Genomic DNA, 16262 nt, shown 5'->3' on the forward strand with positions numbered 1-16262 from the left:
TAGGGGAGCCGCTGATGTGGCGGTTCCACATTTGTGATACTCAATTTAATTACATTTTAACCGCTATGCTCGTGGAGGTAATCCTAGCTATCTCAATTGTGTAAATGAGTGGAAGCTTTTATTCATCGCAAAATAATTCATCTGTACAAAATATCTTTAAAATTTTATTTAATTATTATTATTATTTCAACAATATTATAAAAATTCGTGAAAAGCTATTTTCCTTAGTTTGGTGCTTATAAAGGAACGGTATTTTAATTAACCGCATGAATAAGATTCAATATTATCCGTTTCACCTGAGATATTATTATATGAGATCTTAAAATTAAAATTGGACACATTCAAATATATCTTTTTTCATATCTTGACCATCTACACTAATAATTAATAATCAATTATAATTTACTTTTTTCTGTTAATCTAAAAACAAATTAACAAAAATACTGAAACAAAGGAATCACCTTTATCACATGATATTATCCATTTTACATGCCCAAATTTCATAATTTGAAAAAAAAACTTAGCACTTTCCCAGTATACACGCCCCTTTTTTCCACATTTAAACTTAATCTTTCCCATTATACACGGCCCTTTTTTCCACATTTAAACTTTATCTTTCCAAGCTGCTCATTTTTTTCAACCCATTTAAAAATTCAATAACGTACGCTGTCGAATTTAAATTTAAAGATATAGATATATTAAAAAAAATCCGAATATATTGATTTTGATTTAAAATTTAAAATTCTCTAGATTCATTTTATTTGGAAAGAAGAGGCATAATAGAAAAGAAGGGTAGAACAAAATTTGAAAACTTGAGTACGTGTATTGAAAATAATGATTTTTCAAAGGGTAAACACAAACATTTGAACGTGAAAAAAGGGGTATAACAGAAAGCCACTCCACTGCATGTTTTTAAAATTTTTAAACAAGCATTTGAAAATAGGTAATACTGAATCTTGCTCGCGCGGTTGAGTAAAATGTCACAGAATCAATGCAATTAAACAAGGCCAAACATACCCAATTGAATTGAAGAGCTGATTTGGTTCACTCGGACGAATAGATCTATCCAAATAAACCACATCGCTCAAATCAATGACTGAACTACCGGCCCGCCAATTCAACCAGACCAATCTGGCCGATCAGCTCCAACGATCCAATTGACAAAATCAGCCTCCTTAAAAAGACAAGCACTCTGGATGTAGCTGATCAAAGCAGTGTTTGGAGAATATCTAGATGAGCTTTTATTTATTTAAAAATTATTCTTATATTTATTATTTTAAAGTTAGTATGAAATAAAGTTTAGAGTATTTAGAAATAAAAGTAAAAGAGTAAAGTTAGAGTGTTTGATATATAATTATTTTCATACTTAACTTTTAATTAAATAACAACAATATTTTTAAACTATATAAATTAATTTTTTTAATTATCTAAATATATACCCCATCAATAATATATTTGTATAATTATTATTATATTTTGAATATTGTATCAAAATTAAATTTTTATAACAGGAATGTTTAAAAAAATATATAAAAATAATAAAAATATTTAAAAATGACAAAATTTATATAAATACATAAAATTATGTATAAATAATTTTAGAAATGCAAATTATATAAAAACATAAAATATTATTTGAAAAATAAATATTTATAATAAAATAGAACATTTATAAATGATTTGGAAAGTGGTGTGAATGAAAAAAGAAATTAGGTCAAAAAGTGTGATGACAATTAAGTAAAATGATAAATTTATTAACATAAAGATCAACTTTTAATTTGAGATTATAAACAAAAAATAAAAATAGAAACAAGAAAAAACATCAAATTCTTACTTCTAGTTTTTAGTAAAAGTTACAGAATCTAAAATAGAATTTGACATTGACAAATACTCAAAAATATTTCCATGTAGTTAGAATCTAACAAGTGCTCAGTAGAAGCTCTACAAAACACTCCCTAAGTCCACTCCCTTGGAATCTTTCCTGCTCAACCCTCCGTTCAAGTCGTCAGCCATAGCTTATGAAACCAGAAAAATGAGCTCTTCATTGTTCATTCTTTCTAGCATAGCAAGGTTACAGTATGATCATACTCTACTTGTAAAAAAAATGTATTTGATTGGTCCAAACAAAGTAGAGATTCCAAAAGATGTTGGAGATGAGAGACCGTGGTTCAGCAAACACTAGAAATCCATGAAATAAAATGAAAAAAGGTTTGCACAAACTCGAAAGCTGGAGAAGGATGAAGAAACACTGACCCAAGAGGAGCTTGTCATGAATTTCTAATTAGAAGTGCAAGGATTTTCTGCTGCAGTCTCTTCATTGAACCTGTTGATCTTAGCTTTACAGTTAATCGAATAGAGAGAAGCAGAGGAAGAAGTTGTATGCTTACCTGTGCACCCCTGAGTAATAATGAAAAGCGACTCAAGCGGTACATTACTGATCGCATTCATGTGACACAAAACCAAAACCATGGTGAGGTTTCTAAATTATAGCTGCTATTTGCTGCAGAGTGACTCAAATCTGGTCAAACTGAATGAAAAAGAGTTAGCAATAGGATCCAGTCAATAAGGTCTAAACCTACTAATGTGCAAATGCAAGATGATTCTCTGATAAAGATGTTTTTGTGGATACTAAACAAACAACACAACTAACATGCGCAGACAATCTTAACAACTTCACCATCCTATCTCCTGGTGGCTAATAATAGATCACATGAAGAGAAAAAATATATCTGCAAATGTGCTTATGAATAATAAGATGATCATAAATAATGACCCATCACTGTATAAAGAGAATCACAACAATTGCCCATTCCCACCCGAAAAAGATGGGGGCTTTAGGGCTTCATTATATCTCTCTAAAAAAACTGTCCATGCCAAACCCAGATGAAAAAAGTTAGAGAGGCATTACCCCTTGATAATCAGTGCATAACTAAGCCAAAATTTCATGATGACAAATCCTAAGCACATTCTTTTAACGTTAACCCATCACCCTGTAACAATCATAATATCCATGTTGTCAACACACATAGATGGGACTTTTGTTGTTGTGTGGATGTATAAGAGAAATGGTCTAACAACCTGACAAGTCGGTGCATTTGACCTTGCAAGGGATGAGATATTAAGTAAACAAAAGGTGTCCAATTTCTAGCACGTGCAGCACAACTCATCTAATTCTCAAAGTCCAAAATGGGCATGTCATCATGCTGAAACAAATCACCAATCATATTTCTCGAAAGATGAGGATAGGCAAAAATGAGAATAGTGTCAACCCTCAGGTAATTAATACCAAACTCTCCACAGAACAATGGTATCCAATGTGCTTCCTTTTGACTTAATTCCTGATCCACCAATCTAGCTCCCATTTGTGTCGAAGTTTGTTGGAGGTGGATAACAAAAACAACTTAAGAAGCTATGAAGTAAACACAATTGATTGTTGACATATTCATAGGAAAGATATATCATATAATAACATCACAAACCTTCTAATAAGGGGCTCTGGATTGTAAGGAAATAAATCCTTTCGATGAAGATCTTCCACAGTTTTCTTTAAGTTAAGCAAACAAACTTTAGCATTTTCAAAATTTGGTTGCAATATGCTCTTATCTGCATCACTAACAGTGAAAAGCTCTGATGGCATTTGCCCTTTAGTTGTTGAACTTGAAGGTGCTGATTCTAATTTATCATGCATTATCTTTCTTCTCTTGTGCCTAGGCTGACTCTTTTCACCTTCAAATGTTGACAACGCCACAAAAGTTTGCCAGAATGTGCAAATCACTCGTAGACACCTGGCACCATGATTTGTAATTAATCATTTTAATCTAAAAAAATAGTTTAAATTTAGCCAGATTACTCGACAAGCAACAATAGATGATAGTGGCTGATAGTTACTTATGTACGTATGCTTCATTATTTGTAGTTTTGTACAGATTTTATTTAGCTCAAATGCAGCTTCCTTAACAAACTAAAGAGAGTAACAGAATTTCTGAAACAAAGAGAAGTCTTGAGTAGTGCTGCTCTCCTGACAACTCCAATGTGGTTGTTGAGGCAACTGTCCGGTGGCCATGTGCTTCAGGTCATGGTTTTAATTCTTCAATCATGCAGGTAAAAATGGTACATGCATTTGCCAAAAAAGGGTGAAAAGATCTCAGTTGCCTACTCCTAATGCGGTGCTCCTACCAACCACTATAATGGAGAGCAGAACTCAGGCTAGTCTTTGTATACTGAGTTTTGTTACAGCGTTTCAAACTCACAACATAGGCAAATGGAAACCATCTCATTGCCAAGGTATTCCATCTTCGAATATAGAAATCTAATATGGTTGAGGTAAAACAAAGCAAATATCAGCGCCTCCAAAAAAACTAAATCAGCACTTAATATCACTAAGTGAACTCCATAATGTGAATATGGTGTGAATAAATTAAAGCCCTATATGTCAACCAAATCAGGACTATTAAACAGAAGAAAATCAAAGTCTCACTGCTCAACTCAAAGAGGTCAGAGATCATTCTCCAAAAGGTTTTCGTTCGTGTATATGTTTCCTTCTCTTTTATTAAATACCGGATATATGACTCTATAATTAGTAAAATTAATTGTCAAAAGACGACATTCAAGAAAGCAAACAATTTTTAGAAGTTCATTACAAAGAAAATTTGCAACTTCATTATGTGCTGATTCAGTAATTGAAATAGTGCTTAGTAAGGTCCATCATAGTCAGCATTATGAACCACATAAACTCAATCCAATTATGTAAGTGTTCAAGAAAAAAATAAAAGCAATTAAAACTAGATAAATATTCATAGCACGATGAGCCACTTCCATTGTAGTTACCTCTCAATTTCTTTCTGGGCCCACTTTATGTACACAAATTTTAACTAAATATGTTAAGAGGAAAACTAGTGAAGTTTAAGAATCAGAAAGCAACCACTTCTTTAATTTCTGGAAGTTGAATGAATATTAGTATACCATCATTGTATCAAATATTTAATCCTATGAATTAACATTTTCATTGTTAAGACTTCTAAACTTCTCGTTTATGAAAACAAACAATATTCAAGTGAGAAAGTAGCAGAGAAGAGGCACTTTGCCTTCACATAACAGAAAGCACAAGAATTACAGAAGTATTTGTACCTTAAAAGATACTGCAGAAAACGAATTCCTGTATCTTTCGAAATTAGATAGTCAACAAGCACCAGATGATCATAATGTAACTGCCATCAAAAGAAAAAGAGAAACATCATCTAGATGTTCGTCAAGGTGCTGGCTATAGCCAAAACAGAGGTGTGATAAACATACACTGGAAATTTATATCAGCAATATTATTTAGCACTTATAACTTTGTACATTTCATTTATGTCACTTTCAGGGATGATTAGGCAAAGTCATTTAAAGTTGGGATTGTTTAATTATTATATAGACTTTCTCCATGCTGTTGGCTATGTTATACCAATGTAGAGTAAGATGTTCACTGAAGGAAACAAGTGTAAGTAGAACGAGACCTAATATCATCATAGATAGATTTCTGTAGTGAGATAAGGCAGGTGTTGGCCTGGACCTATGGAAGAATATAATTGCATATTTCTTATATTCCTGCAATAGAGCCCAAGATGGTTCTCATATTTCTTATATACAATAGAGCCAAAGATGGTTATTAGACTACCCATTGATGGATAGTGCAACCTCTTCGCTGTTTGTTTTCCTTGCAACAGATTTACAGAACTCTTTATCAGATAAAATAATCTTAGGATTTAGCTATGTGCAAGTCATCCAATTACTGCATTTCAAGAGTAACTAATATTACAAAATAGTCAACTCTTAAACATCTATTATATGTATGTCAAGATTATGAGCAGTCAGCAACCAACAGTGTTAGGAAAATTAAAGTAATTGTTTAATAAGATTGATGGTTTTGAATGAAAGTTACAAACCATATCCTATAATAGTGGATTTGGAATTGTCGCCAAGCATCCCCCATGAGTTTTGCAACGATTCACAACTAGATAGTTTGTTGGGCCCTTCACTAACCAGGGCTACAAGTCTCAAAATTACAAAGGCCAGAATAGGAAAAAATATCATAGCATGGCAACAACATAAATGTACTCTTATTATTGAGGAATATGTTGAATTATTAAATTCAAACTAAAATTGTCTATTTGTCTAGAGCTTCATATCTTAGTTAATGAAGAACATGGATCCCTAAATTTAGGGTTTCCTAGAGCTTCATATCTTGTTTAGGCACACAGCTTGTTATTGTTGTTGTTGTAGTTGTTCATATTACTGTCTTTTAGGGTTTTCCTGATTGAGAATAAATCTCCACCTTTTAGCAAGTGATACTTAGGATACTGTTTTTCCATTATTGTCTTTATGAATACATTTGAGCAAGAACCATTAGTTGCCTCAAGAGAATCTAGCCTTACAATCCTGTGTTTTCTCCATTACACTACATCCTGTCCAATATTCTCTAGTAAGACTTAGCACTATTTATGCTCAATATAAGAAATTGTTAATGGAAATAGTACATTTGCTAATTTGATGAATCTCGATCATCAATGGAGGAAATATACATTTAAATAAATTTCTTGCGAGAATTATGAAACAAGTAAATATGGTTTTTTACTTCATCTGTTCAGTTTAAATTTTGGAATCAGGAATACATCTCGGCAATGCAATTTACACATTTGTTTAACTCATCATACATGCATACTTTATCACTCAAGAAAAATTAACACGAAATCAAATATATAATGCTTTTAGCATTTTATCAACTTACCAGCAAAAGAAACACATGGAAAAGGTAAATAGGGTTAAAGATGCTGGAAATAACAAAAACAGCACTCTTCTTCTCCTCCTCAAAATGTATTTCCTCTCCACTACTGCAGCTGCAACTTTATGGAAAAAAAACGCTAATTAGATATTTCTTCACCTATGGAATAATCACTGATTACCATAAAGTTTTGCAGCTTACATCTGTAAGTTAATGACTGGAGCATCCAAAAGTTGCAACAAGATATCAAATAGCATGTCATCCTGCATTACAGTTTATAAGATGAAAAATATTAAACTAGGAATCTCATTAGATAAGGAAGACAAAAGATTAGATGTCCAAGTTTACACAGACACAGATATCAAAAGCCATATATGAGCCATCTGGAATTCTGGATACTGTGTGTTAACTTTAGCAATGACTATTTTGTCTGATACCACAATATTCTTTACCTGGTGAATATAAAGACCAAAAGAACAAATTGATTTGTGAATATCTGGATGCAAAGTTTGAAAAGCAAGTAAAACTAATGTCATCCTATATTTGTTGCTGAAAACAGGAATGTTATCCTCAGGAACTTGAAGAGTCTTAGTAGTGTTGTGTGGTGTAATCGACCTCCAAGCTTTAATGTTCAACAAATATGTTTAATGGAACTTGATCAAGGGAAGTCCTAGTCGCGGCTAGGCAAGGGTGAGAAGTCAACCGAGTGACTAGTTCTTAGGCAAGGGAAGTCCTAGTTGTGGCTAGACAAGGGAAATCTCAGTAGATTGTGGAAGCCGGGTAGAAGGATTTGATAGGTCTGGAGGATTCGATATCGAATCCTTACGATCCAATACTGAGTTTTGGTGAGTGAAGTCAGGTGGAGAAAACCTTAGGGAGAGGTAACCTTAGGTCCTGGTGAGTGAAGTCAGGTGGAGAAAACCCTAGAGGAAGGTAATTCTAAGTTCTAGTGAGTAAAACAAGATAGAAAAAATCCTAGGGGAGGTAACCTTATGTAACAAGAAGTCTTAGAGGAGTGAATTCTAAGCAAGGTTAATCGGATGGTTTCCGATCGACTGTGCGTGGTCGACCAGACCAACGGATCTTGGTAATTCTAAATTTAGTTTTACCATACTATTGTGCATTACTATTATTGTTGTTGGCAGATGTAGTATTGCAAGAAAAACCTTAGTGGATTAAGAATCAAACACTGAGCAGAGAAAGTCCAAACAGGTATAGAAGACTATGTTTGGCAAGTAGGTTGAGGTAAGCAACTGGAGAAGAGCAACAATGAGGTCGTGCTCCGGAAAGGAACAAACCCTAGGTCGTTGATCCAATTGAAGAAACCGGAAGGTTTCCAAGTTGAAATCAAGACAGATATTACTATCTATTACTCATGTATAATATCTATGTGTCAACTTTGTGTTGCAGGGATATCTCTTATATACTGTGCATCTAACCCTGTTTTGCATAATCCAGGTGGATCGGTTGACTGAACACAACGATAGGTCGATCGAACCAGGCTAACATGCCACAGAGCTTAGATCGAGTAGAACAGATTTGGCAGAAACACGACCGAACCCAGGGATCAGTAGACCGAACCAGATATGGCAAGCACAGTGTCAGATTCGATCTCGACAGAAATTGGAAACTACAGGGATTGGTCGACCGATCATTGTGGTCAGTCGACCGATCAATTAAATGCTCTTAATGACCCGAAGATCGAATCTCGACGAAAAAAGAAAGCACAATGTTCAGTCGACCGATAGAGGGTTCGGTTGACCGAACAGATTAGTCGACCGAAGGGTTTTTCAGTCGACCGATCAACACTTCTAAAAGCAAGCTTCAAAAATCAAGCCGAGGTAACTTTTTGCATTCCTCTGTTCTACTACGTTGTTGCTTGTGCTGCTTCTGTTCTTCTACTCAGCGTGCAAGCTACATCACTAAGAAGCTCCGACGATCTCCGTTGTTGTATTGTCAGTATTTTTATTTTAGCTTGAATTCTATTGTATTAACTTCAATGTACGAATTACTTCTTTCCTAGGGTTCCGGAAAGAAGAATTATAGTGAATTACCCAACTGTGCGATTAAGGATCGCGGGTCTTGGAGTAGAAGTCGACCTAGGCTTTGAACTAAGTAAAAATGATCTATGTCTTTATCTCTTTTTATTCCGCTACTAATCCTCTATTTCAATTTTACGAATACGATAAAAGAATAAGTTTTTAAGAAGCGATATTCACACCCTCCCCCCCCTATCGCTTCTTCTCGATCCTTCAAATAATAACAGATGAAACTTCCAAGTTAGCTCAGCACTCAGTCCGCGACCAGTATAAAGGTCAGTCAAACTCAGCCACCTTATTTTATTGCCTTACAATTATTAGAGCAGCTTCTGATAAGGTCACATAATCCAGTAAATAGGCCCCTTAAAGCTCAAACCACGTGTTACTATGAATCAATGAAAGATTCAGTAACACATTTGAGAAGAAAATCAAGAGTAAACCAATCTTCCATGTCTATGGCTTCAAAGAAAGAAGTCAATGGGCAAAAGCAAGAAATTTTGAGAAGTATACCTCCTCCAAATAAAGTTGTAAGAAGAATGCAGCAAAAGTGCAACATGATTCCCTGAAACTTTCATAGTCCACAATATTTTCCAGTGGAAATAATCTTTGAAGCCACTCAAAAAGTTGCATTAAGCCCATTGAGGTGCCAAGTTTGCCACAGACTTTCAATGGAGAAGTGACACATGAAGATTGTGCTTCACAATGAAATTGGTAGCCAGATTTCTTGTCAAAGTGGACCAATCTGAAGCAACAATGGAGAAAGAGAAAAGTTATCTGTCTCCACAAGTGTTTGGTACATAAATTCTGCAACTTGTCCCCATCATCAAAATTAGCCAAAAATGGAGATTCTTTTACAACAGTTGCAGGACCAACAGAACAATCCGATATGGGCATGTATAGGAGATCTTGAAAATTGTGTTTAAGCAACTCTAGCCACAAAACAAGGTGGGAAACATTGTCCTGCACATGAGACCTAAGTCTAGTCATCAACATCTGTATAAAGCATAGAAACAAAATCAATAACATGTAGTTTAAAAATAGCTTGGTGATTGACAGACTGAACTCAATGCTGAGAAAGTTACAGGTCAGTAGAAGTTAAGTTATTTACAACTTATGTCACTTGGAAAATTATAACCATCAAAGTTCAAAAAACTATTTGAAGGTATACCAGTAACTTGTGTTTCAAGTATCTGGAGAGGTTCGTCTTGCATCCAAGGTGCTCAAAGAAACCTGGCAGAAGCTTAATCACTAGCTCTGCAAACTCAGTATATATGACATGGCCTCCAGCAGAAACACCCTCAGCATCTATAAGATCCTTTTGCTCACACAAGGAACAGAGAAGTTGAAGAATTATCCCTGAAATCATATTTGTGGGCCTTGGCAGAAAGTTTTTACTACCAAGCAATCCATCTTCTCCAGAACTAATATGTCTAGTATGAATTTCATTCAACCAACTCCATGGCATCTTCAGGAGTGATGATAAAGCAATATATGTATATGCTCCTTCGAGATTATTTATATCATTTTTTGAAGATTTTAGAATGTTGCGGAAGATTTGGAAGAGACCTTCCACCATAAACAAGTTAATTTCAAAGACTTTTAAGTGCAAAAGATCAACAAAGGTTGAAATATCAAAAGCTGAATTTTCCATTCTAACCCATTCAGATTTCATAAAGGACTGCAACCAGCTTTCATTTGGGATATGAATAGATCTAGTTGACATAGGTGAGCTTGAAATGATACTTGACATTGCTATCCCATGGCTGATCCATAGCAAGCGCACGAACCTGATCCATTTGGTCCTCTGTTTAACAAAATAATGAATGAACACAAACTATAGTGTGATTACAATTCTCTGGCATACTGAGGAAACTCTTGAGAACGTCAAAGAACATACACACACAGCTAGAAGATTTGACATGTCTACAAAAAGTTTTCCCACTAGATGCCTAACAAATCCACTTTCAAGACCCAAGAAAGGAACCTGTATCAGAGAATGAGTTTTAGTCGCATTAATTATGAGGGTTTGATATATGACATCAAAAAACATTAATGCCGAGATAACAGACAAAGGAAATTGGACATAAAAACAGGATCAAAATTGTGACACAGTTGGACATTTGTCATTAAAAAATTTGCAATATCATCTTCCTAAGAAGTATGCAATAACTATGATACCATTGTAGAAATAATATCCATGAAGCAATTGCTTCCAACTTCAGTCTGTTGCTTGACATATATACAATATGTGACATGGAAGTGACAATCAGCATCTTTTTCCTGAAACAACAAAAATAAAAGAAGAATAATGAATTTTGGATATACAATCTAAGCAAGGTTGTTACTTCTATTGCTAAAACCTATTAAACATTTTCACCAATCCAATTTACTTCTCAAAATCAAAATGATCAGTAGTCAATTTTATAGAAAGAAAGGGATAAAGTCCACCAGAGTTAAGGAGATAAGATTCAAACAAAAAATCCAAGTAAAAGTTTTAATGGCAGTTACTAACAGAACTTTGTTGGCACCTTAAATGGTCTAGTGGTCATATTAGCTTGCTTCTGGAAAAACATGTATTGGCTTGCCTAAGGCAAGATTCAATGAGATTTTTTTTCTTCTCTACTGTTTGCTCTTACTTTCTTTTCATTAATTTGATCCGTTAATAGTTTAAGAATTATTCTCCATTTATCTAATAGGACATCCAAGTGGCTCACTCAAGAAACCAATTGCTTCCACAATTGAGTGAGACCGTGAACATTGAGATTTTTCTTCTCTTTTCATTTATTTTGTGCACATGGTGTATGTCATTGACCTTAGCTATGTGCATAACAACTAACCAATAACGAGAGTGCTAAACTATCCACTGAGATTAAACACCAGAGCCGAAAGTAGCAATACGCCAAACAGAGAATGCAAAGGAAAAAAAAAACATTCAAATGGAAGTGCAATGTTACCGGATTTCCTTCGAATTCGGATTCATCATCATTCCATCGCTGGATTGCCTTGCGAACCTAAAAAGTTAGACCAAACGTCAATCGAGTGATTGGCAGAGATTGGATTCATCCTAGAAAAGAAAATTGAAGAATGGGACAGTTACGCGAGAAAGAGATATCAGGAGATCCTTCTCGGACTCCTTGGTCAGTGAGAAGGGCTTTGGCATCTGCGCGGAAAGTGTGTCGAAGGTTAGATCAAGAGCGTGAAGGGATGAAGAAGAGGCTGTTTAACAGAACGGGAGATCGGAGTGCAAACCAGGTAGGGACTTAGAGAGACGCGGATGAGATCGCAGAGACGAGGGACGACGCCGACCATCGCCGGCTCTCCTCACCTCGAATCCGACCAGGTCAGGACTCGTTTAACTACCAGGGTCGAATTTGAGAAAACAAACGTTCCGACCAGCACTTTCTCGACTTTTTATTTTGCCCCTTGTAGTTTAAAATGAATACTTTACCCATTATAGTTTATAAAATAGAATCAAATGGGTACCCTTTTCAAAAACAAATGGGCACTCATCCGAAAATACCCTAACCTAGCAGCTGCTATAACTTAACTTATAATAGTTACTTAGCAACTGTTGCAACGTGTAAATTATAATAGCTGTTACCATACATTTAGACTGATTTAAAGATTTAAGATTTAGACGATTTGAGAAAACAAACGTTTCGACTAGCACTTTCTTGACTTTTATTCTACCCTGTAGTTTAAAATGTTATACTTTATCCATCATAGTTTATAAAAAAGAATAAAAATCAAAAGGAGCCTCAAATTAAAAGAAACTTTGAATGGGTACTCTTTTCCAAAAAGAATTAAATGAGCACTCATTCAAAAATACCCTTTTATCCATAGCTGCTCTAACTTGACTTATAGTAGTTACTTATTACCTTCTGCAAGTGTAAATTATCTACTGACTTTTAAAATATATTTTAAATGGGTTTAGGATTTAAAATTTAGAATTTATATCATATAGACGTTATCGAGTAATTACTATAATGTGTAAATTATCTAATAATTTTTACAATACATTTAGGTGGTGTTTAATTTAGAGATTTGGAAATGAGGGAATAAATTCATTCTTAAATCTTATGTTTGATTGATGGGAATGAAATCAAGATTTTGAAATTGATCCCAAAAATTTGGGTATGGATGAAACTCACCCCCTCCCTTGAGTTTTGATGGAATAGAAATAAAAATTAAGTTTGGACGAAAATACTCTTAGCATATTTGTTCAATTTTTCTTTCATTTCACTCTTTCTCCTTGTTCTCTCTTATCATACTTTCTCTCTCCTTATTCTATCATCACATTCTCTCTGTCAACATACTCTCTCTCTCCTCATTCTCTCTCATCACACATTCTCTACCATTTTCTCTCTATATCCTCTCTCATCACACACACACTCTCATTATTTTCTCTCTCTTCATTATCTCCTCGTTTTTTCGTCATACTTTCTCTTTCATCATATTTTCTCTCTCCTCAATCTCTCTTACCAAGTTATCATACTCTCTCTCCATATTTTCTCTCATGGCACTTTCTCTCTCTTCATTCTGTTCCATCACACTCTCTCTCATCACAGATTCTCTACCATTTTCTCTCTGTATTCTCTCATCATACACTCTCTCATGATTTTCTCTCTCTTCATTCTCTCATTATTTTTTCATCATACTCTCTCTCTCTCATCATACTTTTTCTCTCCTCAATCTCTCTTACCATACGCTCTCTCCATATTTCCCCTCATCACATTTTCTCTCTCTTCATTCTCTTCCATCACACTCTCTCTCCTCATTTTTCTCTCATCACACTTTCTCTCTCTTCATTTTTCCCCATCGCACTTTCTCTCTCATTACATTTTCTCATAATACTTTCTCTCCTCAATCTCTTATTTTCTCTCATCACACTTTCTCTCTTTTCATTTTTTCCTATCCCTCTTTCTCTATCAGCACACTTTCTCATTCATCATACTTTTTCTCTTCTCAATCTCTCTTATCACACACTCTCTCCTCATTTTCTCTCATCACACTTTCACTCTCTTTATTTTTTCTCATCACACTTTCTCTCTCATCATATATTTTTCTCACATTCAACTTTCTCTTCCATCTAATTTTTTTTATTTTCCTCTAAGGGTAAAAAATGAAATTTAGGTTCATTCCGATTGAAAATATTCAACTAACCAAATATTATTTTTAAGAATGATACCCAAGCTCATATCCATTCTCATTCCATTATATTATAATACCATTCACATTCCGATTCCTACGAGAGAACCAAACACCACCTTAGAGTAAGTTTAGAATTTAAAGTTTAAAGTACTCATATCAGTTTCTTTATCACTATATCTAAAATTTAGGATAAATAACTCAATTTATTAAATTTAGATAATCCTTTTCACTATACACTACATTAATTATCCTAAAATTTTTATTATTATTTTTTATTTTTTATTTTTTTATTATTATATTTATAGAATAAGTGGTAGGAGAGAGATTGAAAACAATGAGTGGAAAGAGAGAGATTGAAAAATATATATATTATTTTACTTTTAAGGTAGATGTTTCATTCCCTAAATTTAAATTTAGGGAATAGATAAAGTAACATGCAAAGATTTTTCACCTATTCTATCTAAAGTTTAGAGTAAATTCTTTAGATAGGATAGATGATATGGATGCTCTTACGGTTTATATCATGTAAAAGCTATCGAGTAAATGCTACAACGTAAATTTTTAATATAACAATGTAGACCTTAATTTCTAAATCCTAAATCTTAAACTCTCAATTCATCATAAATAAATTGTAGTAGCTATTAGATATCTTCTATATATTATAGTAGCTTTTTGGACGGGATTCTAATCATGATGTCTTTACTAGTTATCGAAGTGTCTTATCATTTGCATCGTGCCTCATGATCCAATTATACTGGACCAGTGACCACTCAATTTTTTTTGGGGGTAATTTATGTATCTAATTTTTTAAACGGACTAATCCTAGTGGTGACTAATTTGATTATACAGAAATTTTCTATCGGTCACCAGAATAAATCGAGAAGTGCTCGTGGAGACTAATTCAAGCAAACAGATTTCGTAGGTTTGTCAAAAATCCCTTCAATACCCTAAAATTAAGATTTAAATTTTAGATATTTGAATAATTGTTTGAAGGGCCTAACCCCTACATCATAGTCTCGGGGTGTCTGAGAGGTTAAAGTTTTTCAACTAATTAAACCCTAAAACAAGTTGGGTTGGGAGAGGAAATATGATAAAGCTTAGCCTATTCACAAACATGATTTCATTGTGTTTTGGGCGAACAAGAGATTTGGATAAAATCATTTCACGAAAGATTAACAATTGTTTAACAATTTATTAATGAATATTTGACAAAAATCAAATAGTTGCAAAAATCAAATTAATTAAGTTTTTTAAGAAATGGACAATAAAAAGTTATATTAAAGGTCACATTGCTAATAGAAAAAAAAACCGCTACGGTGGTTTTCACTTTTCAGTTCATTCTACATTCCATAAAAGAAATAAAAAGAAAACGCGTAGGGGTTCTAGTTCATTCTACAACATTTTATAATGAAATTAAAAAGAGCCCGCGCCAGGTAGGGGTCGAACCTACGACTTTCTGCTTAGGAAACAGACGCTCTATCCACTGAGCTACAGGCGCTTTGTTAGTTTGCATGAATTTTATACTTATATTTAGTATAAAAATTGGAATATTATATGATAAATCTCGTAAAATCCCAATTCCCAAATAGTAAAATTTGAGAGTACAATAATGGAAGAGATCCACCCATGATTAGGGGTGGCAATTCGGTTCAGGTTCGGGTTGACAGGTTCGGGTTGACAGGTTGGTGGGTTGGCAAATGACAACCTGAACCCGACCTGATTATTATTTCGGATCAAAATATTCAACCTGAACCTGATCTGTTTATTTGCACTTGACCCGAACCCGACTCGAACCCGACCCGTTTAACCCGCTTGACCCATTTAACCCGTTTAACCCGTTTAACTCGTTCGACCCGTTTAACCTGTTTGACCCGTTTGACCCGAATATGACCTGAATTCATTAAATAAAATTTGTATATTTAATTAAAAATTAAAAATAACATTTATCTACATAAATTGAAAATTCATATCATAAATGATAAGTCATAGCAACATTGCAATCAATAGCATAACATATCTCTATGTTTAGGGTTTTTAACTTTTTTAAATTTGTAATTTTAGTTTAAATTTATAATATTTATAAACGGGTTCACGGGTTGTAATCGGGTCATTTCAGGTTGACCTGAACCCGACCTGTTTATTAATTGGGTCAAATGGGTCGACCCGATTTCGACCCGAACCCGAAACTACCCAACCCTAACCTGATTTTTTCGTGTTCGGTTCGGGTCGTGTTTTCGTGTCGGGTCAAAAATTGCCACCCCTACCCATGATTATGATTATGTAATGGGCATCTTCATGACGGTCCGATGATT

At 34.2% G+C, this 16262-nt stretch overlaps 1 protein-coding gene and 1 non-coding gene across 10 annotated transcripts; both read right to left on the reverse strand.

Moving 5' to 3' along the window:
• Nucleotides 1-1817: 1817 nt before the first annotated feature.
• Nucleotides 1818-12171, reverse strand: LOC122024409. 9 transcript variants are annotated; one of them, XM_042583047.1, is made up of 14 exons: nt 12049-12171; nt 11897-11959; nt 11754-11810; nt 10978-11079; nt 10697-10783; nt 9968-10603; nt 9310-9792; nt 6962-7023; nt 6767-6881; nt 5128-5207; nt 3480-3785; nt 2388-2527; nt 2254-2312; nt 1818-2178 (listed from the first exon to the last, which is right to left on the reverse strand). In XM_042583047.1, the coding sequence occupies exons 1-12, from the start codon at nt 12106-12108 to the stop codon at nt 2494-2496; spliced, it is 2085 nt and encodes a 694-aa protein (XP_042438981.1). In that variant the 5' UTR covers nt 12109-12171; the 3' UTR covers nt 1818-2178; nt 2254-2312; nt 2388-2493. The 9 variants fall into 9 exon arrangements, with proteins under 9 accessions (XP_042438981.1, XP_042438974.1, XP_042438997.1 ...); XM_042583040.1 differs by having other exon boundaries at nt 2254-2323; XM_042583063.1 differs by having other exon boundaries at nt 2254-2527; nt 9310-9759.
• A 3204-nt stretch (nt 12172-15375) lies between these two features.
• On the reverse strand, nt 15376-15448 carry TRNAR-CCU. Its single transcript has one exon. It is a non-coding gene; the product is annotated as a tRNA-Arg (tRNA).
• Nucleotides 15449-16262: the final 814 nt, after the last annotated feature.

This window comes from Zingiber officinale, chromosome 1A (genome assembly GCF_018446385.1).
Source record: "Zingiber officinale cultivar Zhangliang chromosome 1A, Zo_v1.1, whole genome shotgun sequence".
Taxonomy (NCBI): Eukaryota; Viridiplantae; Streptophyta; class Magnoliopsida; order Zingiberales; family Zingiberaceae; genus Zingiber; species Zingiber officinale.

Excerpts from the sequence above, each read along its gene's own strand:
- LOC122024409 (XM_042583047.1), bottom strand. The coding sequence starts at position 12,108 with ATGGTCGGCGTCGTCCCTCGTCTCTGCGATCTCATCCGCGTCTCTCTA. Across the intron at positions 11,960-12,048 it reads TCTCTCTAAGTCCCTACCTG|ATGCCAAAGCCCTTCTCACT; the intron begins GTTTGCACTCCG and ends CTTTCCGCGCAG. Across the intron at positions 11,080-11,753 it reads CCGAATTCGAAGGAAATCCG|GAAAAAGATGCTGATTGTCA; the intron begins GTAACATTGCAC and ends TTGTTGTTTCAG.